Raw genomic sequence first — 21,988 nt, forward strand, 5'->3', positions numbered from 1 at the left:
TCTTGTCATAGACTGTAACCATCACTGTACTGTATCTGTATAGACCACATCGCAATTTTCGCGTTGCTCTGTGTGCCATTTGTGCCAGGGCGGCAATGTTCATGTTCATTAACGTGTGCTTGGTCCTGGCGACGGTTACGTGAGAGATGGCCGGTACCAGCGGAGTGCTCAGTACAAAGTAGAGAGCAAGGCCAAAACTGCGGCAGGCACCAGAGTCCATCCCACATACCCGTGCAAGCCGCTGACAAGCCACGGTCTGTGGGGCGGGCCGGCTCGGTTGAGTACTCTACAAGCCACTGCTGGTTGTTGAGCGATACACATGCAGTACCGTATGTTGCGCGATTTGCATGTAGTTGCCGTACTGCCGTACTGGCAAGCTGGAAAGGAGAATAGGAGAATGAATAATGTATGTCGAGTGGGCAGGTTAAGTTGTGGCCTGGCAGGTGACGACAAGTCATCCCAGGGTACAAAAGGGAAAGCAACGCGTGAATACTATTTTGCGCGTCCTTGCTCCCCGTCTTACTTGAAATTACCCTGACTTATTATCCCCCCTCCCCTCCCCTCTTCCCCTTCCTTGTTTCCCCTCGCCTCCCCTCGCATAACCTTCTCTTCTCTTCCCACCAACCTCGTCTCCTTTGCTCAACGCTCAACCACTCTCCCTCATCATGCTCTTCGGCACCTTTGCCCTCCTCGTCAACGCGGCCTCGGCCCTCGCGGCCATCAGCGTCACCCAGCCCTCCAAGGACCTGTGGTGTGAGTGGCCAGCTTGGGCCATCCTTCCTCTTCAACCGAGTGCTAACAACAGGGGTCAACAACAGCGTCAACACGCTCGCGTGGACTGGCTCGGCGCCGCCCAACGACTTTGTCGTCATGCTCTCGAACCCGGACACCAAGCTTCTCACGACCGACAGCGCGATTGGGTCGATTGGTGAGTACACGAAGCGGCATCTTGAAGGGCGAAGAGAGGCGTGAGATGCTAATTGTGTCCTGTTGTTGTTGGTGGTGATCACGATGGGAGTGTACGCTGGCTGTGCTGCGTGCTGTGTGTTGCGTGATGCGAGCTGGCGATCGCTTCGTTCGAACCTCCGATGCGCAGTCCGATGCGCAGTCCGTTTGTCGCTGGATCGCTGGGCCATCACTGTACGCTCGGGCGTCTGCGGCTCTGCCGGATCTGCGTGTTACCTTTGGCGCTTCCATCGCGCAGCCGATTGTCCGAGAAGCACACGGCCCTCGCGCACCGTCTCCTCCCTCTCCACCCTCATTAACCTACTCCACCCATCCCTCCTTCCTCCCCCGTCTTCATGCGACCTCGCTGACTTTTTCAGCGCAGACCTTCATGTTCTCGCTCACTATCCTGCCAGTAAAGTGGAACGCTGGTACTGGGTACACCATTAAGCTCGTCAACCCACTGAACGGCACTGAGGTGTACGCCCAGTCGGAGCAGTTCGAGATCAAGGCAGAGGGCTCGACCTACGCCACGGCCGGTGTGACCAGCGCTGCGGGCACGCTCGCGCCCACCGGAGCCGACTCCGCAAACGCCACGGGCTCCTCGGCCGCGGCCACGACCTCGACCAAGTCCGGCGCGATGGCCAACGCTGTCCCCGCCGTCGCGGCCGTCGCCGTCGCCGGTGCCGCGTACATCCTCGCTTAAGCCTGGACTGACTGCCTCTTGGAGGCTCCTTTCCGCCTCTTGTAAGGCGCTTCTCCGCCTCTTGTAGGGGCTACTATACTTCTTGACACGGACTGTGCTAGGCGTGGCGTAGCGGATGGATGCATAATAGCCGTTGCCGGTGTGTTGTGTGGATGTGGTGTTGGTGTGGCAGTGGGTGAACGCTCGTCAAGGAAGGGATAGTGTGATGAGACGATGGAGGATGGAGTGAGTAGAGATGCGTGCATAGGCCATTCTAAGTGCTAAAGAATCACGTAACCATGGCCTGGGTTCCACAGTCTGCATATACGCAGCTTGGGGATGAGTGGCCTTCCTTACTCACCCCGCGTCGCGCGTGCGCGTATTCCCAACCCGCCCTCGTACGTTTACAGGTATAACTACAGTCTGGGTCATCGACGGCCAACAGCCACAATGTGAGATGTATCACGTGGCTTCGAGGTCCGGAATTGGGAGCTCACATACTCTGCCTGCATTCGTTCTTTCTCTTCCGATTCTACTGCTCTCTTGAGGTCTTCTTCTGCTGTCTACCTTGCGCCCTACTTCATGAGCCGCTCAGCCATGGCCGAGATCATATCCGTGAGCTCTTGCGCCTCCTTGCGCGCGAGCTCCTCATCGTTCTCGATAGTAATAGCCTCAGTAAGAGCCGGGAACTGGTATCAGCCTCTCCACAGGAACACTTACAGTTGTGGCCCCATATCCGAGCCACTTGCCCGGCGCAGTCCCCTTGTGTTTATACCACTCGCGATCCGTAATCCCCTCGGTAGAGATGAAGCCCTTCTCAAAGTCGCGCAACTTGACATTGACGTTGCGGATTTGTTTGAGAATCTTACGAATCTCGGTTCTGCGGCCCCAGCACCATTTGGACAGTGCTTTACGGAGACGTTTGAGCAATTCTTCACGCTCCAAATCTAATTTGGCGCTCGCTCTTTGGAGATGTCCAATAGCCTCGCCTAGCGGCTCCAAGTCAACTCCAGAACCCAAGGCCACCACCCGCTCCCGATAGTATACCAGGTCACGGGCGTATTGCGTCGTATTCAGGGGTAGAATTAGCGCGTCCGCCAGACGCAGCAGAACCAGCCCGATGATTCGCGACCCCTCGGCGTGCCGAGTAAACGTCGTGTCGCCGTACTTCCTCATCCAGGTGTGCGAGTCGTACACGCTGTGGTAGTGGTAGACGGGGTCCCTGGGCCCGCCCTTGAAGCTAAAGTCCGTCGCTGCGACACCGTACCGCTGCAGGAAGGCGGTGTAGTCCGACCCCGAGCCCAGGGGTCGAATCCCGCTCCCCTTGCGTTCGTCAAAGTCGAAAGCGTCTGCGTGGACCGAGGCCGCGCCCCAGGCGCCCCCGTCCACCCTGGCATCCCACACGCTCCGTCCGTCGGGCTTGGTGATCTGCTCCGCTGCACCGCGAAGCAGGAGGGCGAGACTCGGGCTCGCGGCACCGCCAAAGTTACTCCCCGATGCTGAACTGTCAAAGTTTAGGTACGCGACCGCGTTGGCCTGCAGCCAGTCGCCAAAATCCTCTGCCCATTCGGTACTTCCGATGAGCCCATACTCCTCGGCGTCCCACGATGCGAGGATGATACTCCGCATCGGCCGCCAGCCTTTGCGCAGGAGTGTGCCGAGCCCGCGCACCATGTCGTACTGGCTCGCGGTACCCGAGTTGGGGTCCGCGCCGCCAAGCACCCACGCGTCGCGGTGGTTGCCCATGATCACCACCTCGTCCTTGATGTGCCCGGGGATGTAGGCCATCGTGTTCCAGATCGGCATGACGCGACGGTTGACCTCGTTGACGAGGTGGATTTCGGTGTCGCTCGGCCCAGTCCAATACTCCACTCCCCAGTGGGTCAGGCCACCGCTGAAGGCGTCGCCTAGGTCGGCAGCAGGAATGCCACGGCCCTTAAGAGCGTTGAGGATGGGGATCACGTCCTCGTACGACATTGGGACGGAAGGGATGGAGGGGAAGTTTCCGCCCTCGTCGCGCGTTGCGTTCTTGTAAGCTGGCTTGCCGGGCGTCGTCGGGTCGCCGGGATACTTGGAGAGGAACTGAACCGAGCCGCGCTGCACACTCGATTGCTGCTGTCAGCTGAGCGTACCTCTAGTGAGCTGAGGCAAAGGAGTACGGGAGCACGCTATCCAGCATGTCATGCTCCCATCGGGAGGCGACGAGTGGAACTGAGGTCACTCCTCGACCCCGGTGGTGGAGAGCATGGTATGGATGAAGGCGTGATGAGGATGAGCACCTCACTGGTGGAGGACACGGTGATGGCAAATACGTCTGCGGTACTGTCACCCACACATGCGTGGGACGACGGTGATCAAGGGCAGCGCGCAGAGTTTGTGGGGGTTCAAACATCAAGCTTCAAGTTTCGGTGCACTCACGACACGCGCGGGGCCATCAGGATACTGCTTGTGGCCGTTCCACTCAGTCATCTCGCCGTCGTCTCCAGGATCCGTGAAGATGATGCAGCCGACAGCGCCAGCCTCTTGCGCGGCCTTGACTTTGAGACCGCGGAAGTTGCCGCCGTATTTGACCAGCGCGATCTTACCAGTAAAGTCCACGCCCTTGGACTGGAGGAGGTCAAAGTCGTCCTTCCGCCCATACCCGGCATAGATGTACTGGGCAGTCACGTCGCCGCTCACACTCAGTCCGTGGAAGACGCGGACCTCGTCGGCCAGCTCCGACCCCGGATCACCCTCAAGGTGCGCCTCCCGCAATTTGGCACGCACAGGCGGGTCAGAGAGGAGAGTCACGCCGGCGTACACGGGAGTGTTCATGACGGGGTAATATGTGTCGATCCACACATACGGATCCTTGGCTTTATGCGAGTCGCGCACGCGAGCCTGCGACGCGGCGCTACCGGCCTCGAAGATGTGCTGGTCGTACCAGCTCGGCTTGAGGCCCAGCTCCCGCTCCCAGTCACCCTTGACCATCTGGGCCGTGACCATGTCCCATCCGCTCCCGCCAGGATGCGCGTTCGCCGTGTAGCGCTGCGACGCGGCTGCACACGAGTCGTTGCTCGGCACTGCGAGGTAGATCTCCTCCGCTTTGTGCGGTGGGATCCTGTGGCGATGGTGGCCCTTGCATGTCGCGAGGTTGAAGCCCTTGATGGCCACACCGTCAATGTATGCCTGGAGACGTTGTTCCTCCGGTGTGAGGTGCGCGACTTGACGCGGGAAAGCCACGTACGCTGCGCAACCCAGAGCGGCCAGAACTGCGAGCCGCACGCCTAGCGGCGCGCGACGGCGAGCACGCTGGGTGGATGGCGCAGGCAAGTCAGGGCCCTTGGTGTCTACGGGGTAATAGTCGTGTTCTTTCATTGCGAGTGGGCAATGAGGTAGTTACAAAAGTGAGACTCTTGGAAGCCTTGACCAAAGTGGACGTGCTTTGGTGGTCCCCAATGACATCATCATTCCAGGCTGATCTATTTCAATGCATTAGCCGGAGACTGTTGCATGTGAGCCATCACTCTACTCGTCCTCGAGGCCCCAGAATGAGCCCCTCAACCCCACGCTCCGGAAGTACGACTTGGCCTGCGCGGGCTCGCGGCGCTTGTATCCCCGTTCCAGACGACCCTTGTACCAGTCCTTTGCGAAGTGCCACAGCGTATCGGTGCTCATTACGTACCCCTTGCTCTTTCCCTCCCTCTCAAGCCAGCCATCGAGACAGACCTCTGAACAGAACAGGTTCTGGTGCCCGCATGTATGCACCACGTCGTCCCATGCATGCGCCATCGGCACGAGGAAGTGTGCGATGGCTGCATCTCCGGGCGATGGCGGTTTTTTGTCGTCGACATCCATCGCTATCGGGCGCAAGCAGCCAGGACAGCGCGTCGCGACGAGTACAGGCGCCTGTTCGGGCAGGAGGTGGGGAAGGGCGAATGAGTCCCAGCAGCATCCGCCCCACCAGAGGACGGAGCGGCCCATCACGCTGAAGCCGAGGGGGACAGAGGCGAAGGGGTGCGCCATGACTACCGCTCCGGGACCTGTGTCGGCGACTGCCGAGTCGGAGGTGTATGCTTCGAGAGATGAAGGGGAGAGAACAATGTCGCGCGACGCGTGCAGGGCTGCGAACGCGCCACGGACAGTCGAGGCTCCAAGGCCGGTCGAGGCTGCGACTTCGACGATAGTAGGCGCGCAGCCTGTCGTTACGAAGCCATGGTAGATGGCGACGCGGACGGTCTCGATGTCGTCGGCTGAGGGCATCGTTGTGGTGGAGAAGGAATGGTGACAGACTCGAGCGACATCGGTTGGCCGGAATGCCAGTGGCCCACCAGACGCCAGGGTGGAGGGCTCTCTCCCACGGGTGCCTCATTTACACTTTCCCACGGTGTTGTAGGGCTTCTTTGGGTTAGTTGTTTGCCACGTGAGGTCAGGTGGCGTTTTGACGTCTTTGAGAAATGGCTCTTTGTCCTCTTGACTTGTTCATCACCATCACAAGAGCAAAGAGGGAAACCGAAGGAGCGCACTCGCCATCCTCCACCATTTAGCTCCTCGATACCCTCTCCTTTGCTCCTCCCTTTGTCAAGCACCGCGAGGTTACAGAGGCCCGAGCAATTCGGTAGCCAGCTGATTCGCCCGCCTTTCCTTACGCGAGATGAAACAAGTCATGACAACGTGCATCTAGCCCTAGAGCACATAGCGCTCATTCCGAGCTCGGACCAGCCCAAATCCGCAACTGTCGCTCTCATGCCGCCCATATGCCGGGTTCAGGTGCTACCCAGCCCTGCTCCTTCCCTTGCCCTTGCCCCCATTCCCCGACCACCCTTCCTCATTCGCCCTCTGCAGAGCGCCTCTAGGGCGCTGCATATCCCGCCATATCTGTTCAAATTGCCGCATACTCGGCGGGCCGACGTGCAGATCCTGGAGTGTTCTGGACGGTGACGGGAAGGGGTCCGGAGGCTATCCTTTGTCTTGGTCGGCGGCTGCAGAGGCGTAGAAGGGTGCTGGCTTTGTTTACCCCGCACGGGCCACCGAGGGTCCGAGAAGGAGGCCGCACGGTGGACTGGTGGCTTTGTCGGGCCAGCGTTGAGAGGGGGATGGGAGGGTAGCGGTTGCGCACGGTGGCGGTAGGGGTCTCGAGGAGGCTGGAAGAGTCGGCGGTTGAGAGCAGTGTGGATGGGACAAGACGAGACGAGGCTGAAAGGGGTTTGTTCTGGCGGCGCCTGTCTGGGGTTGGTGTTGAGTGTCAAAGCGTCGCGAGCAAGTGGTGGGAAATAGGCAGAGTGGGCGGTCGGTACCAATGCCGTGAACGCACCTCCCTGATACAAACTTGGGTCTGTCCTCGCTCATGTCGTCCCACAACGCCCGACGCCCAACGCCCACCGCCTCCTTCAAGACCTTCGTCCCTTCCGACCCAGCCCCGTTCTAGCCGTCCTGGGAATCCTCGACCCCGTTGGTATCGCTTCTCGGAAGTGTTACAACTTCTGTGTTTCTTCCACTCTCTCCTCTCCTCAACAAACCCACTTGTCGTCGTTCATCGTACATTCCAAGGACCAAATCCCACTAGCTATCTACCACCTAACTCGCCACTCTCTCTTCCACTCCTCTCTCCTTGCACTGCACTCTAATTACACCTTAGCCCTCCCCCAGCATCTGCACCATACATTGGTCTCATCGCGCCCGCCAGCACCTTTGCGCAACGCAGAGATCCACCGGTGTACCACAATCCAGGGACCTTTGGCCTCTGGATCCAAGTTCGCGACGCCTCATTCCCTCTTACCGACTTTTTGGACTTGGTCCTCAACCGGTCCCAGCCCGCGCCTCCTTGAGCACCACCCTCGTCTCCTCTGTTGAGGTCGCAAACCCACCCTGACCCGCTACAGTCGCCCATCAAAGTCCTGTCTTCGTCAAGGGTGTCCCGCCGCTCGCCGAGACTAAAACGTTTGACCCCTACCTATAAGCACTGGCCCCCGAGCCTGTCCATCCCTTCGACCACCTGCGCTTTCATCCGGTCCAGTAGTTGTACAGTGCAGCACCTCTTCTCGAACACGACGACATGGGCTGCACACAATCACACGAGGACTCCGAGGCCAAGGCTCGTAAGTGAAAGCGTGGGGCGGTAACCGAGACGCGATGGAGATCTGCGCAGCCAAAGGAGGCCAGACTGTGGTGGGAGGTGGGAGGAGGGGCGGGCAAGGCCGACACCGGCCGGGCGTTTTGGGTTGCGGGCGGTTCCTACTCGGGTGGATCGACGAAACGGACACTGACATGAAGGCAATGCTGAGATTGATGAGCAGCTCAAGCGTGACCGCCAGAACATGGCGCGCGAGATCAAGATGCTGCTGCTCGGTAAGCGGACACGCGGGGCCGATGGTCTGACGCCATAGGTGCTGGAGAGTCGGGCAAGTCGACAGTACTAAAGCAGATGCGGCTCATTTACAACAAGTGAGAGATTGCGCGGAAACCTAGCTGACGATAGGCCGTACGATGCCGAAGAGCGGGACAGCTATCGTGAGATTGTGTACTCGAACACGGTGCAGAGCATGCGGGTGCTCCTCGAGGGTGTCGTGGCCATGGGCCTCGACATTTCCAGCACCAACCAGTCGCATTACAACCTCATCTTGTCGGCACCCGGACTCATCGAGGGCGATCGCTTTCCCCCATCCCTCGCGAACGCCATCAAGGGGCTGTGGCAGGACGAAGGTGTGCGCGAGGCCTTTTCGCGCCGGAACGAGCTGCAGCTCAACGACTCTGCACCCTAGTGAGTAGCGCGGGTGCTAGATGGCTTGGTCGTGGCTGTAGGCGTGGGCGTGTTTGGTGTGGTGAGGCTGGGCGAGAGATGAGGGAAATGGCGGTCTGAGCGCTGCCAAAGCGCCATTATTGGGTATGGACGCGTCGCGCGCGCCACCTGGCCACCTGTCACGTCCAGATTGTCGCCAACGCCATGTGCGCGATCGATTCCTGACACCCAGTTACTTTGACGCGATTTCCCGTCTGGCCAACCCGGCCTATGTGCCGACAGACCAGGACATTCTGCGTGCGCGTGTCAAGACGACGGGTATCACCGAGACGCACTTCCAAATCGGCGACCTCAAGTACAAGCTCTTCGATGTCGGAGGACAGCGTTCGGAGCGCCGCAAGTGGCTCGGTGTCTTTGAGAACGTGACGGCGCTCGTGTTCCTCATCGCCATTAGCGAGTACGACCAGATGCTGTACGAAGACGAGACGGTCAACCGTATGACTGAGGCGATGACGCTGTTTGAGAGTGTTGCCAACAGCCGATGGTTCATCAAGACGTCCATCATCCTTTTCCTCAACAAGATTGACCTGTTCCGCGCCAAGCTCCCACACTCGCCCCTCGCACACACGTTCCCAGAGTACAAGGGCGGCTCAAACTACGACGCCGCATGTGCCTTCCTGCTGGAAAAGTTTGTCGCTCTCAACCAGAACCCCTCCAAGTCGATCTACGCTCATTACACCGACGCGACAGACACCCGCGCGCTCGCTTTTGTTGTGTCCGCCGTCCACGACGTCATTATCCAGGTCAACCTGCGCGAGTGTGGTCTTCTCTAGTTCATCTAGTTTTGGGAGCGCATCCATGCTGCATACCCTCATCTCCATAATCTGCTGTACCCTACATCCGTGTCCATGTAAGACGGCATGCATTTTCTGCCTCCGAGCTTGTGTGTGTTTGCCTGTGCTGTCTATGTATGTATGGTCAGGCTGCACTGCGCACGCTTTTGTAGTTATGTGGGTGGCATGTGCAACTCTAAAGACGAAACTGAATGAATGAATGACGCGGTGGAGGCCATCATCATGTCTCAACGTACCAACGTCCCATCTCCCATATCTCGCCATGGACCTCCCCCTACGACTCGAGGTGTACGTCCCCCACCAACCAAGCTGACGCTAGGAATCACCTCACGCCCGCACTTCTCCTTCCCTCCCGCGATGGCGAGATCCACCTCTCCCCGACGTCAAACTACCCAGCGCCGCACGGTACAGGTCTTCTCGGCGAGACGCTCCGCGTCTCTGTAACTCTTCGCAATGTAACTGGGGCGCCATTCATCCCGCACTCCCCCCGTACATCCTCTCCACACCTAGCCTCCCCGCGCCGCCCCTCCCATCCCCTCCCCGCCTCGACCTCGACCTCGTCCTTCCGCTCAGGAACCCCACCCCCCCCACGTTCGGGCACCCTCTCCCCCCGAAAGGGATCCCCGGCACCAGGATTCGACATCCGCGGCGCAAAGATGATGCTTGAAGTCCAGTCGCCTACTGCACGCACACGCCTCGGCGAGGCTGTTCATGGTGGTCGGGAAGACGGGACGGATCCCGCGACTGCCGAGAGTCGGGGGTGGGACGAGCTGCCCTGCCTAAAGCCGGGGGAGGGCGTCGATATCGACGTCAGCCATGATATCGCTGAACTCGGGGCGCATATTCTCATTGCGAGCGTGGCGTGGGAGACCGAGGATGGGCGCCGCACGTTCCAGCGATTCCTCAAGTTCAATGTGAGTCGGTGCTCCGTCCGCTGCAACCACGTAAACTCGTTACGTATTCTCTTTCTGGCATTTCAGCTGTGATGGTCTGAGGCTGAGCTGACCCCAGGTCACAGCACCCCTCGCAATCAAGACGCGCGTCCACCTCCCCGCCAACGCGAACACGGCACTCGACGCGCAGCGCCGCAGCGCAATCTACCTCGAGGTGCTGATGCAGAACGTCTCGCCGGCGGCGATGGAGTTCCGTTCAGTCGTACTTCAACCTACGCCGGGACTCGAGGCGCGGGCGCTCGGCGCTTTCGACACCCTAGACGGAGCGGAGACTGCCTTCCCACGAGCACCGCCAACTCCAGAGGAACCCCTCCTCTCCGGCGACACGACCCAGCGCCTCTTCGTCCTCACTCCCATCGATACACCGGAGGACGTCCCCCTCTCCTCCTTCCCACCAATCTACGCACCAGGTACGGTCCTCCCCCTCGGTCGGCTGGACATTGCTTGGGTCGCGGGCGGCGAGCCTGGCCGCTTCACGACCAGCACACTGAACCGGCGCACGCCAGCTGCTCCACCCTCCCGCCCGCTTTCAGTAGGCAGCGCTCGCAACTCTCTCTCGGCCCGCTCGTTCGAGTTTGACCTCACAGTCGCGGGACGGCGATGCGCACCCGCCGAGTCTGAGGTTCCGCTCACTCTGCGTTTCGGCGTACGCGCGCCACCCGGTCCAGCTCCTCCACCCCTTCGTATTGGTGTGCAGCTACTCTCCTCCGCTCCCGCCGCCGCTGTTGCCCCCGTCCCCGTCGCCGTCTCCGTCCTCCCCCCAAGCCGGACGGTGACGCCGCGCCCGGCCTCCCCCGCCCCCTCCATCTCGAGCGGGATGGAGCGCGAGGGGCCGCTCCAGCGCTCCAAAGACCGCCGGCCCTTCAGCCCGCTGCGCGACGCACCTTCCCGGCCCATGACACCAGTCTCCGCGCAGCTCCGCCACGCTGCAGCCGTGCACATCGCTAGTCCCTCTCCCGCGCCGTCCCCCGTTCCCCCCTCTGCACCCGCACCCCCACAGGCATCGTTCCCTCCACCACCTACGCTCGAGCGCCCGCCTCCGCCTCTCTCGAAGCGCCTCACTACTGCAACGCTGACGCCGGCAGCGGGGTCGCAGGCGCCATCCGTCCCGTCTGGCACGGCTGTGCGGCTTGGCCCGAGCCTCGTTGTGCCCCAGCCCAAGGAGTGGACTGTGGCGCGCGAGCGTCCAGGTACAAACTATGCTGCGGAGGCGCCGGGTGGCGGCGCCAACCGCTGGGAGGTGGTTTACGACGTGCCCGTCACCTGGCTTGCCCTCGAGGAAGGTCTGGTTGAGCTGGGCGGTGCGCGTGTGCTCATGATGGACGCCGAAGCGGTCGGGCGCGAGTGGGAGTCGCTGGGCGACGTGTGGGTCGAGGCCTAGCTAGACAGCATAATCACAAACATGCAAACATCTACAACTGGTACAGTCCCGGAGGGAGAGGCTACTTTGCTGCGACTGCGGGCAGCGGGTTGCGAAGCCTACGCCATCTCCCACACGTACTCGTGCAGGTTGAAGCCACCCTTCTGGAAGGGCCGGCGCTTGAGCTGCTCCGAGATTCGGTATGCCGCACCGGCGCCCTTGAGGTCCGTGCCGGCCCAGACGGGCTGGGGGTCGATGTCCTTCTCCGTAATCGTCTCGTAGATTGCTGATGTACGGCGAGCAATTTGCTCGAGGTACGACTGGGTTGCGCGGCCCTCAGAGTCTGGAGTCAGTGTGTGGAGCTGGCACGTGTCTAAGGCGTGGGGAAGGAGGAAAGAACAAGACGCGCGGGAAGCATGGATCAGAATGGCTGACGGCATTGGGGGTGTCACGCAGTCGCCACCCAGTCTGCCCACTTGCGTTGGAACGCCTCCTCCAGCCTCCGTCCCCTCAATTGGAACTCACGCAGAATAGCAGCATTGACCTGTGCCGCGAGTGCGACGCGGCGCTTCTGGTCGAGGAATCCCGCGAGCTCGCTATTCTCGGGGTTGGTGTATGCGAGAAGGCCACCAACATCGCGGAACTCTTGGAGATAGACGCTGCGCGGGTAAGACGGCAACTTGGACGCCGCGGTATTAATCGCTGCAAGTACGTTAAGCGCGGCATCTAACGGGGCAGACGAGCTGCCATTCAGGCTTCCGATGCTGCTCGTAGGCGAGGAAGGCGCCGAGGGTACAATCTGGCGAAAGTGTTCGATAAAGCTCTGTATTTGGAGGTTGAGAGCGATGTGTTCTGGCTCTGTACTCTTTGCGAAAACCGGGGTTGCGTGCGATGCTCCCCGCGCCCTAGGTGAACTAGTCGCTGGGACTGGGGTGAGGACGGCGGGGAAGTGGGCGTTCAAAGCGTCGACAGCGGGCGCGATCGACCCAGAGAGAATGTACTCAATAATCTCCCTACGTCTGGCCAGGCGTTCCAGTACGGTTGGGGAGAGGGTTTCGGGGGTTTCGTCGACGTCCATTGCCTCTGCTCGTTTGGAGCGTTCGGCCAGCTGCTCCATCAGGCTTGGGGCTGGGGCGGAGGGGGCTTCCTGCGGCGTCGGGGAGGAGGAGGGAGATCCCGGCACCGGGGTGCGGGAGAGGACGGAGGCTGTTCCGGCGTACGCATTGTTGATTACGTAGTCGACGACAATGTCGTGCTTTTGTTAGCAGAGGAGAAGGGTAGAGGGGAAGAGGTGGAGCTCACAAGAGTGGACGCCCGCGCCTTATCCATGGCGTCCGGGGAGGGGGTGGGGCGTGCGCCGGTCACTGTGGATGGCGGGGAGGGGGAGAGGGAGGAAGGGAGACGGAAATCAATGGCTGGTGTTGTAGAGAGACGATATAAGATATTTAGACGAGTGTTGGAATGATGGATGGCGTAGGTGACGTCGTGAGGGTTTAAAGGATGAGAGCAAGTGATGGATGGCAATGGGATGGGATGGGATCGAACGAGTTGCATCCGTCAACCCAAGACCAAAGTGGCGTCACACGTCACCTGATGACGCGCACACCTCATTCGCACCAACTCCACCCAACTATTGCATCCATCCATCTGCCATCTGGCATCTGGCAGCTGACAGCTCGAATAAAAAACAAATGCATGTAACCCAATAATGACGGTGGATGGTACAGGTAACGAATACAGCCTACACAAGCTCGAGGTACTTTTCGGGCGTGGTTAAGGCAGGGTTGACGTGACGGTTGTCTTGCACGACAAAGCCCGACGCATCGATCCACGAGGGGACTTGTGGGCGACCGATGGACGCGCGGATAATGTTCTGAAAGCGCGACGGCGCTGCAAAGGGGTTGTAGGGGCGCTGCGTCGCCTTGAAAAGATTAGAGGACGCGGACGCACGGATCTGCTCAATGGTCGTAAGGTTGTAGAGCAGGAGGCGGATGTGGTACCAGAGCAAGAAGAGTACTGGGGCAAGGGTGAGGATGCCCAGCCCAAACGAAACAGCCGCGCCAGGACTCTCCTCGAGTGCCTGCTTGAAGGAGATGTGGTCATGGGCGCACAGCATGGAAAAGTGGAGAGCGGAGAAGACGACGACGTAGATGTCGCTCACAGCGGTCATGATCACAAAGACCAAGAAGGCAAAGTAGTTGCGCCGACCGACGCAGCCGTGCAAGTAGGCGCAGTGGTGGTCGATGCCCTCGACGCAGTTACCGCAGAGGCGGCAGTGGGAGCAGCGGGGAGGGCGGTAGCTCTTGCACGTCTCGCAGTACTTGCACTGGACCTTGTCCTTGCCATCCTTGCCGACGAGGATTTCGCGCGGGTTCGCCTCCCAATATATGTCGACGGGAGTGTAGGGCGGGTCCGTGTCGAGGTCGCGCGGAAGGATGCCGGGTTCGCGGAAGGATGCTGCGGCCATGCTCGAGGTCGTCAGGCCAAAGAGGTAGACAAAGACGATGTTGATCGCGATGCCAGCGCCGCGCGACATGCCGTACTCGTGCGCATGCTTCCAGAGCCACACGCCGGTTGTACCGACCCACAGCCCGCTGATGCCGAGCAGAAGAAGGATCGAAAGAATGAATGATAACGGCGTGTCACCGCCGGTCATGAGGCGCCCGCCGCAGAAGAACGTCGAGTTCGTGTTCTCGAACTCGGTATACCGCCGCTTGTTGGTCGCCAGCATCGCCTGTTGCACGAGGCTCGGGCTCTTGGAGCCCTTGGCCGGTGACGGTCTACGCTGCGACAGCCGCTTCTCACCCAAGACGCCGAGCGTGTCGACTAAGTAGTCGCTCGACAGGTCGTGGTGCAGACTCGCTCCGGGTCCGCGACTCGGTGATGACGCGTCCGTCTGCCGATCCCACACGCCCTCGCCTTGAGCGCTGTCAGGACCTGAGCGTCGCGAAGGTGTACCAGGCAGTGGCTGCGGGTGAGTCGCGCTCGGCGGTTGGGGTATCGTCTCAGTCTCCGTGTCTCGCACGACGGAGAATAAGGATTGTCGACGTGGGGTCTCGGAGCCACTCACGCCGCCAGCCACGTTCGAAGTTGACGGCCGGTTTGCAGTCGCGCTAGAAGAGCCAAAAGTGGGTGCTTCACGCTCGCCTGTAGGAGCCGTCTGCGCCCGCGAGCCACGCTGCAACTGGTTTCCGTACTGTGGCTGCTGGATGGCTAATGGCCCCGGGGCCGGTGATGGCCCGCGCGATACGCTTTGCGGCCCGAATGAGCTGGTGAACGGGGTCTGCGGCGAGCCGGCGGTCGCCGCGGTGTGGAATGTTGCACCTGACATGCCAGACACAGCGGTATGGAAGCTCGCACCAGTCACGCCCGTCGCGCGGCTGTCGTGGCTGTACTCGCTCATGTTTGGCGTGGCTGCGCCGCCGGTCGATGGTTCTACCGACGCGTCAAGCGACGGCCGAAAGTCACCGGAAGGTCGTGGCGAGGGTCGCCGGAATGTGTCGACGGACGGTCTGCAATCGGCGCTGGGACGGGGATCGGTACTGACGCGCCCCGACGTACTGACGCTCGTATTGCGCTCGCGCTGTTCGAGCCGGCGAGCAGCTGCAGGCTTCTGTGGCGCTAGGAATCCGCGGGGGGTCGGGAGGGGGGCAGCGCCACGGGTGGGAGAACGCAGCGCTGCGCCGACGCTCGCTTCTGAGGGAGTGTTGGAGAGGGGTCTGGGGGAGGTGGTGCTGCTAATCTTGCGAGCGCGGGCTGGGGACGCACCGCCGCCTAGTCCGCCGTCGATGTTGTACTGTTGTCAGTATAAAGTGGCTGAAGGCGTGGCAAGAAGCTGGAAAGCGAGACGAAAGGGGGATCGACGTACATATCGGCGCGTACCCTCTAGCGAGTTTCTAGAGAGGGGCGCGACGGCATCGTCATCCTCGTCCGAGTGGACGCTGAGACGTCGGGTGACGGTTACGTTGCGGCGGCTGGGGAGGGAGAGGCCGAGCGCCTCCGAGTTGGACGGAGAGGTCATGCTGGCTGAGGTTGCAGCGGCGCTGGGCGCGCGCTGTTTATTGAAGAAGATGAGGGGGGAGAAGGGGGAGAGTGTGAGTGTCAAGGTGAAGGTGCAAGTAAGAGGAAGAGATGGATTGTAGTCAGTTGGTGGTCGCCGTAACCTGTCGGGCGAGGTCAAAGCGGGACAGTTGGCCCTGAAAACGGAGCAATTAGAAAAATACTAGTTGATCGATTGTAACGATTACAAACCAGTTTCGTTCCGGGGGAGGGGTATACGAGTATCTTTGACCATGGACAGCTGGACAGGTTGCAAGGGGTAAAGGAACACAATAACGGCAACTAGGTCTTTGTTTTCTCTTTCAACAGATCGCAAGACAAACATCAACATGAGCCATATACATTATTGCAAGCTGTTAACTTCTACCAAACGTGGCCTTCATCATGGTCTCGCTCGGCATCTTTCCGTTCTCCATCACACTTTAAGCATTCCCGTGCGGGTGCCACCCTGGCCCATTAATAGCGCCAGCTGGTAAACTGGTCGATTGCCAGAAACGGCAATTCAACCCACGTGGTCACGAGGGACCACTCGACACGACGCTGGCATCCAAACCGCATTACATTTCGACCACAGTCTCCAGTCGTCCATCCACTTTCCTTCAAACAATGGGTACGCACTCTCATCAAGCTCTGCTCACACCAGCTGCAAACGTTATCGACGCGGTCGCCGCGCAGGCGACCTTCCCCGAGTCGAACCCCTTCGGGCGTGAGTACACTGAGAGCCAGCAGCCGTGGCATGCGAATCGCGATAAGCGTGACGAGGTTGTGACGCAACATGAGATGACAGAATGAGAGAGCTCCCCGGCTGGATGACATGTTGACAAGCCATCTGCAACGCCGCGCCCAGACTCACGCTCACTCCAGTCGTCACCAATGGCGAGGCCAACCCCATGTTTATCCAGATCACCAACGCTGGCGAGAACAACTTTACTCTCGTTTCAGCATCTGCTTCGTACCACGACACCAACAAGCACTGGAAACTCGTCAAGAATGCCACAGTCACCAAGTTTAACCTCCCCGTGAACGCCGGCGCCAACTTTACCGCACCATACAACCTGAACTCGGAGTGAGTGTTACCAACCTGTGGGGTTTTAAAGGGGCTTGGTGGGCAGCCTGGCTCTTTCTTCATCTACCAAGTGTAGTCATCGGTTGTTCTCAAGTCATTCAAACTGTCCTCCAGCTCGGCTGAGCTCGAACCCTTGCACCCGTCTCTCATCAAGTGCTAATCCCAGGCTCCGCTCGCAGGAGCACGGCCTCACCGTCTGGATCGACCTCAAGCACGGCAAGGAGCTGCACCGCGTCACGGCCTTCAACTCGACCGTCTCGATCGTCGAGCCCGCTACCTCGTGGTTTGACCCCCAGGTCATCTTCATGTACCTCGTCGTCGGTGCTACTCTCATCGGCGCGGGCTACCTTGCCTTCACCATGTACTTTGAGCAGCCCAAGAAGACGCGCAAGGGTGCCCGCAAGCACGCCAAGGCCGCCCCCGCTGTCGTCGAGGGCTCCGTCTCCGACTCGGGCAAGGGCGCTTACGACGAGGACTGGATTCCGGCCCAGCACAAGCGCCGCGTCAAGGGGGACGCCGCGACGAGCGGCGGCGAGGCGACGAGCGGCGCTGAGAGTGGGCCGGAGAAGGCTCGCCGGAGGAGGGCGAAGAAGTAGGGTGTGAAGTAGGGTGTGGTGATCAAGTACTGGGAGAGCATCTACTGTCGCTACGGGGTCCAGAGTGGTACCGCAATGCATGTGAATGTGTTTAGTTGGCGTTGACAAACTCCTTGACGTCGGCGAGCCAGCCGACGTAGTCCTTCTGCTCCTTGTACTCGGAGTACGAGACGATGAAGTTGGAGAGGGCAGCGTCGACGCCACGCTCGGCGAGGTAGGCCTGGAACGCGTCCTGGACAACCGAGTCGAGGGTGTCGAACTCTGGATTTTAGCGCAAGTGGGGAGGGAGGGGGCGGAATCTTCCCGACCGGCCACTCACGAGGACCCATGTAGCTGGACCGGCGCTTCCAGTCGCCCTCGGCGCCGTTGGCCTCAGCAAGCGCCTTCTCGTAGATGGCTACGTTGGTGACCTCGAAGCCGTCGGGCGACGCGCCAAGGTCAACAAGGAGCGCCTTCTTTGCACCGCTCTTGGTGACGAGAAGCGACGAGGTGATGAACGCAGGCGCAACGTCCTCGACAATGTTGCCGTCGGCGTCGACGCTCTCAACCGGGTCGGTGTTGTCCAGGTCCGAGATCTGGAACGTGAGCTTGAGGCTGGGGTCAGCTTAATTGAGAGAGCGCGGGGAGTGGTTGGGGGTGGGGGGGACGGCGAAAGAGAGAGTAGGTCGGCTGGGAGGCGAAAGGTCGACCCAGGGCATACACACCTCTCGTCGCCAAACTTGCGCGAAATCACAACATCGTCGGAGTTGACAGTGTCGGACACGCTCCAGACACCCTCGGCCTCGAGCTCCTGCAGGAACCCAGGCTTGGACGAGCTAGCGCCCTCGGTCTCGTACGCGTGCTCGGCAGCCAGGGCGGCCGCGAGCTCGCCGTCGCTCTCGCCAGCGCTGAACACGGAACGCGAGACATGGAACGCGCGCGCAGCGACAACGCGGGCGACGGGGAGGCGCGCGGTGCGGACGGCACGGAGAGCGGGACGGAGAGCACGAAGAGACATGGTGGTGGCGATGGGAGCTTAGTTCGCGGTTCGCACGAACGTGAGCGTTGAGAGCCTCGAACTTTGCTGGTCGAGACCGTGGGAAAGCTGAAGGTCCTAATCTTAGGTATTGGCGTGCCTGGAGCCGTATCAAAACGTCATCGAGGATTCCAAGTGCGGGAGAAGTAAAAACGGGTTGTCCACTGTTTAGTATGTTGAGCTTAGTTTTCCGCGCTTCTGAACTTTGCATCTTCCACATCTCCATTTACTGGTACCACAATGGTGGTATCGTTAGCGCTTCTCACTGTTCTCCTCCCTCTAGGGGCAGCAGTTGACTGCTCGCCATACACCAACACCATCTCGTGCTCGAGCAAGGGTGTCGACGTGTGCTGCGTTCCAGCGGCTGGCCGCTTCGTGTTCCGGCAGCGCTTCGAGCCAGACGCTGGGGATAACGGGTCGTGGGGTATTGAGGGCCTGGACGTACTTGAGTGAGTACCTCTCACGCCGCCAGCTCAGTCCTGGTCCATAGCTGGCACGCTCACCTTCCTCCAACATCTCCTTTCTCCCTTCCCCCCTCCCCCTCCTCACCCCCTCTCTGATACCCGGATATCACCCAACAGCTGTGGATTTCAGGAGAATCTGACACCAGGTGTGATGGTTCGCCCGCCACACGCGCCGGAGGTAAGCTCACGCACGAGGCGATCGGCAGTCTGTGCGCGCGCACGAAGGGCTTTGACGTGGAGGAGAACGAGGCCGCGTGGGCCCAGAGCGAGGTGGGAGAAGGTGTCGAGGAGGTTTGGGAGCGAGTCGTGAGTGTGGCGTCGCGTTTCGCACGGCTGTGTCAGCTCAGCTCTGTCCCCCAGCTAACAGCAGTGGAACACGGCCGGGCGCTACGTGACTTCTCTCTGTGACGAGGACGCCGATGTGCCACGCTTCTTTGACACGCTCTTAGGCCTTCACAATCGGATGAAGGTCGGTGAGGCGCTCGAGCATGCAGGTGTGCGTATTCTCACTTCCATCCCAACAGCTACTATCCCCACAAGTTGCAGCTGACACCAGATCGTCACCTCGGCAGATACGACCTACCGCCTCGAGGACATTGAGTCCGCGCTCACGCCGTTCGGGCAGCCCATCCTCCTCTGCGAGGAGCGCACCCTCACGCGCGTCCTGTGGACACTCCACGCGCGGGGCAACCTCGCTGGCTGGACGACCGCCGACCACGGCACGTTGCACACCACCTGTCCTTCAGAAGGGATCGTGTACCCGCCCTCGACAGTGCCCCTGCCCACGAGCACGACATGGGACCAGATCTACCGCCCGACCATGCGGCCGATTACGCTGAGCTACGACGAGAACAAGCGCGTCAAGTACGACGACGAGCCGAAGCAGAAGAAGCTGGGCTTCTTCAAGGACCACGACGCGCGCCGTGCCGGCGGGGATCACGGGCATGACAAGTACCGTGATGAGCTGTGAGTGTCAGAGGGCTCGGAGATACAATTGGTCAGACAGCATAGAACCATGTCAGCAGGTTTAACTCTAACACGCGGTGCATCATACTACTTCACAGTTGACCGCTCTAAAATGCTCATCACATCGCCGCAGGGGCGGCGATGGCAAGGATCAAATCTCATCGTGCCAAACTGGCGGGCTATGGACATCGCATCCGGCTTGCTGGTGGTCGTCGGCACGACACAAATACAGGCATCGGACGGGTGAGCCCACGCAAATGTAGGCTTCGACCCTCACCTGCCCCGGTCGTGACCTTGAACAGCGTGGACAGCGTCATATTGGCGTTATTCGGAATCATGTTTATGAGCACCTTCTCGGGATTCAAAGTGGGGTGAACGAACGTCCACTCGATCTGGTTGAGCGCGCTTGACCCACATGGCTAAAGCTGACGACACAACCTTTGAAGTAGACAAGTAGGTGTAAGTGTCGGAGACGGCAAGGTCACTAAGTACTGTACTGACAAACGTGAGCGCACTTGACATTCTAACATCCGGTACTAGACGCTTCCTATTTGGCAGCTCCAGTTCCCCACACCACCGCTGCCATCACCACGCCAAGCCATTCCGGGGTCGCGAGCCGCCTCGCTCCTGACGTTGAACCTGTCGGGCCCACAGCTAGGGCGCTGCTTTGGGCAGAAGCGACGTCGGGTGTGGGATGCCACTTGTGCGTAAGTGCGGCCCCAGCCGGCCGCAGTTCAAAGTTCTCGCTCTCGGCGTAGATATCTGGTTCAGCCTCCCACCACAATATATCTTACGAGAACTGTTGGTGCGATCTTGGAGGAGTAGGAAATACCCCTCACCAGCCTTTGCGCCTTGCAGGTTGGTTTGACCGCCCCACTTCCCCCAGTGGGCACGTACCGTCGCCACCAACACTGGAGACGGACAGACCGTGTCGTCAAGATTATCGAGGATTAAGTCCATCTCCACCTTGTCAGGATCGAGGGTGGGGTGGACAAATGTCCATTCGGCTTGGTTGGGCGCATCGAGGACCCACCAGTCGAGCATGGTTGGGAAGTTAATGCGGGTCGATGTGAGTGGGCTTTCGCCGGCGATTTCGGTGGAGGCGGCGGAAGGGTGAGTGGTGGAGGGGACGAGGCCTTGGGTTATGAGGGTGCCGATGTCGATGGTGGATGTCTGGGCTAGCGCTGGGGCTGAGAGGGCGAGGATGAGGCTGAGGGCGAGGACGAGGACCTGCATGTTGGACCGGGTGGATGGGGAAGAGATTTGAGTGCAGCGTGCACCTTTTTTAACCAGCTGAGCAAAACCAAGCTAACGAATGCCAAGCCATTCACTAGTTCATTTGCTGTCACATACCACGCCGTACATCCCATCCGACGGCGGTGCCGAGGTATGCTCAATGCGCTCGGACCACATGGTCCACGCGGTACTCCACTACGCATTTCAACGTACCAACGACCAAGGCGCTGAGGTACTCTCGGCTCGGCTCGGAAGCATATCTTGGGCAAAGAAATGGGTGACATCGAAGCATGAAACAAATTAACCCATCGAGCCATCAAGACATCAATTAAAGCAGGGCCACAAGCAGCCCCACCACCCCCAACCCCATACCAGCGCCGCTCCCCATCCGCACGCCGCTACTACCCGTCGTGGTCATGGGGACGCCCCACGGCATGGGGGCGATGTGATGCGAACCCGCGACCTTGATCTCGAAATTCTCCGACGAGGCATATACGACTGGCATCAGCGTCCTTTCCTCGGGGTTTTCTGACTAGTATCATTGGCAAAGTCGTGCAGGCGAAGCCTGTATCCGTTCCCAGCGACGGCGGGGAGAGACCCGTTATACGTCATGCCGAACATGTTTGCCGGGACTGGGTCAGCGTCTGGTCTCGTCTTCGCCGCTACTCGGAGCCTACTTTTATCGTTAAGAATCAGGGGACCACGGAGCATCACCACATCTCCGTCCGGCCGGTCTAGGATGACCCGGAGATCGGGCGAGTTGTCCTGGACCCAATCCCAGACAATATAGTTTGTCTCGTTGAGGGTGACTATTATCAGCGGGGTGGGTATGGGACATACACCAATCGCGGGCAGTCGGGAACACAAAGGTCGTCACGTTACGGGGCGGGGCGTCTGGGATCATCGGAATTGGTGTGTCGGGTATCTCGCGCACGCTCAGAGCAAACGCAATAGGCAAGAGGAGGAGGACGGCCAGCATGATAAGCTTGGGTGCTTGGATGTGATGAGCGGTGAGCGATGAGCGATGAGCGATGTGGTTTATATTCATCAAGACGGTGAACAACAAACGAG

At 60.0% G+C, this 21,988-nt stretch overlaps 12 protein-coding genes across 12 annotated transcripts; 5 read left to right on the forward strand and 7 right to left on the reverse strand.

Moving 5' to 3' along the window:
• Positions 1–665: 665 nt before the first annotated feature.
• CcaverHIS019_0407490 (uncharacterized protein) lies at positions 666–1,651 on the forward strand (the record flags this gene model as incomplete). Its single annotated transcript, XM_060600618.1, has 3 exons — positions 666–753; positions 806–928; positions 1,326–1,651. 3 exons carry the CDS (start codon positions 666–668, stop codon positions 1,649–1,651), a joined length of 537 nt encoding a protein of 178 aa, XP_060457194.1.
• Positions 1,652–2,205: 554 nt separating this feature from the next.
• Positions 2,206–4,987, reverse strand: VPS70 (uncharacterized protein; the record flags this gene model as incomplete). The annotated part of the gene is made up of 3 exons (XM_060600619.1): positions 2,206–2,319; positions 2,351–3,742; positions 4,049–4,987. The coding sequence occupies 3 exons, from the start codon at positions 4,985–4,987 to the stop codon at positions 2,206–2,208; spliced, it is 2,445 nt and encodes an 814-aa protein (XP_060457195.1).
• Positions 4,988–5,137: 150 nt separating this feature from the next.
• CcaverHIS019_0407510 (uncharacterized protein) lies at positions 5,138–5,872 on the reverse strand (the record flags this gene model as incomplete). The annotated part of the gene is made up of 1 exon (XM_060600620.1): positions 5,138–5,872. The coding sequence occupies one exon, from the start codon at positions 5,870–5,872 to the stop codon at positions 5,138–5,140; it is 735 nt and encodes a 244-aa protein (XP_060457196.1).
• Positions 5,873–7,664: 1,792 nt separating this feature from the next.
• GPA1 (uncharacterized protein) lies at positions 7,665–9,181 on the forward strand (the record flags this gene model as incomplete). The annotated part of the gene is made up of 5 exons (XM_060600621.1): positions 7,665–7,707; positions 7,883–7,957; positions 7,996–8,053; positions 8,088–8,369; positions 8,581–9,181. 5 exons carry the CDS (start codon positions 7,665–7,667, stop codon positions 9,179–9,181), a joined length of 1,059 nt encoding a protein of 352 aa, XP_060457197.1.
• A 283-nt stretch (positions 9,182–9,464) lies between these two features.
• CcaverHIS019_0407530 (uncharacterized protein) lies at positions 9,465–11,536 on the forward strand (the record flags this gene model as incomplete). The annotated part of the gene is made up of 3 exons (XM_060600623.1): positions 9,465–9,490; positions 9,522–10,116; positions 10,214–11,536. The coding sequence occupies 3 exons, from the start codon at positions 9,465–9,467 to the stop codon at positions 11,534–11,536; spliced, it is 1,944 nt and encodes a 647-aa protein (XP_060457198.1).
• A 98-nt stretch (positions 11,537–11,634) lies between these two features.
• CcaverHIS019_0407540 (uncharacterized protein) lies at positions 11,635–12,844 on the reverse strand (the record flags this gene model as incomplete). Its single annotated transcript, XM_060600624.1, has 3 exons — positions 11,635–11,858; positions 12,041–12,770; positions 12,818–12,844. The coding sequence occupies 3 exons, from the start codon at positions 12,842–12,844 to the stop codon at positions 11,635–11,637; spliced, it is 981 nt and encodes a 326-aa protein (XP_060457199.1).
• Positions 12,845–13,256: 412 nt separating this feature from the next.
• Positions 13,257–15,536, reverse strand: ERF2 (uncharacterized protein; the record flags this gene model as incomplete). Its single annotated transcript, XM_060600625.1, has 2 exons — positions 13,257–15,311; positions 15,384–15,536. 2 exons carry the CDS (start codon positions 15,534–15,536, stop codon positions 13,257–13,259), a joined length of 2,208 nt encoding a protein of 735 aa, XP_060457200.1.
• A 644-nt stretch (positions 15,537–16,180) lies between these two features.
• Positions 16,181–17,236, forward strand: CcaverHIS019_0407560 (uncharacterized protein; the record flags this gene model as incomplete). Its single annotated transcript, XM_060600626.1, has 4 exons — positions 16,181–16,184; positions 16,218–16,280; positions 16,439–16,640; positions 16,807–17,236. The coding sequence occupies 4 exons, from the start codon at positions 16,181–16,183 to the stop codon at positions 17,234–17,236; spliced, it is 699 nt and encodes a 232-aa protein (XP_060457201.1).
• Positions 17,237–17,327: 91 nt separating this feature from the next.
• Positions 17,328–18,233, reverse strand: MAM33 (uncharacterized protein; the record flags this gene model as incomplete). Its single annotated transcript, XM_060600627.1, has 3 exons — positions 17,328–17,497; positions 17,556–17,830; positions 17,941–18,233. 3 exons carry the CDS (start codon positions 18,231–18,233, stop codon positions 17,328–17,330), a joined length of 738 nt encoding a protein of 245 aa, XP_060457202.1.
• Positions 18,234–18,491: 258 nt separating this feature from the next.
• Positions 18,492–19,685, forward strand: CcaverHIS019_0407580 (uncharacterized protein; the record flags this gene model as incomplete). The annotated part of the gene is made up of 4 exons (XM_060600628.1): positions 18,492–18,700; positions 18,862–19,021; positions 19,086–19,211; positions 19,272–19,685. 4 exons carry the CDS (start codon positions 18,492–18,494, stop codon positions 19,683–19,685), a joined length of 909 nt encoding a protein of 302 aa, XP_060457203.1.
• A 543-nt stretch (positions 19,686–20,228) lies between these two features.
• On the reverse strand, positions 20,229–20,917 carry CcaverHIS019_0407590 (uncharacterized protein; the record flags this gene model as incomplete). Its single annotated transcript, XM_060600629.1, has 2 exons — positions 20,229–20,443; positions 20,476–20,917. 2 exons carry the CDS (start codon positions 20,915–20,917, stop codon positions 20,229–20,231), a joined length of 657 nt encoding a protein of 218 aa, XP_060457204.1.
• Positions 20,918–21,245: 328 nt separating this feature from the next.
• Positions 21,246–21,896, reverse strand: CcaverHIS019_0407600 (uncharacterized protein; the record flags this gene model as incomplete). Its single annotated transcript, XM_060600630.1, has 4 exons — positions 21,246–21,415; positions 21,451–21,549; positions 21,595–21,726; positions 21,758–21,896. 4 exons carry the CDS (start codon positions 21,894–21,896, stop codon positions 21,246–21,248), a joined length of 540 nt encoding a protein of 179 aa, XP_060457205.1.
• Between the last annotated feature and the right edge of the window lie 92 nt (positions 21,897–21,988).

The sequence above is a fragment of the Cutaneotrichosporon cavernicola genome (genome assembly GCF_030864355.1).
Source record: "Cutaneotrichosporon cavernicola HIS019 DNA, chromosome: 4".
In the NCBI taxonomy this organism is placed as follows: domain Eukaryota; kingdom Fungi; phylum Basidiomycota; class Tremellomycetes; order Trichosporonales; family Trichosporonaceae; genus Cutaneotrichosporon; species Cutaneotrichosporon cavernicola.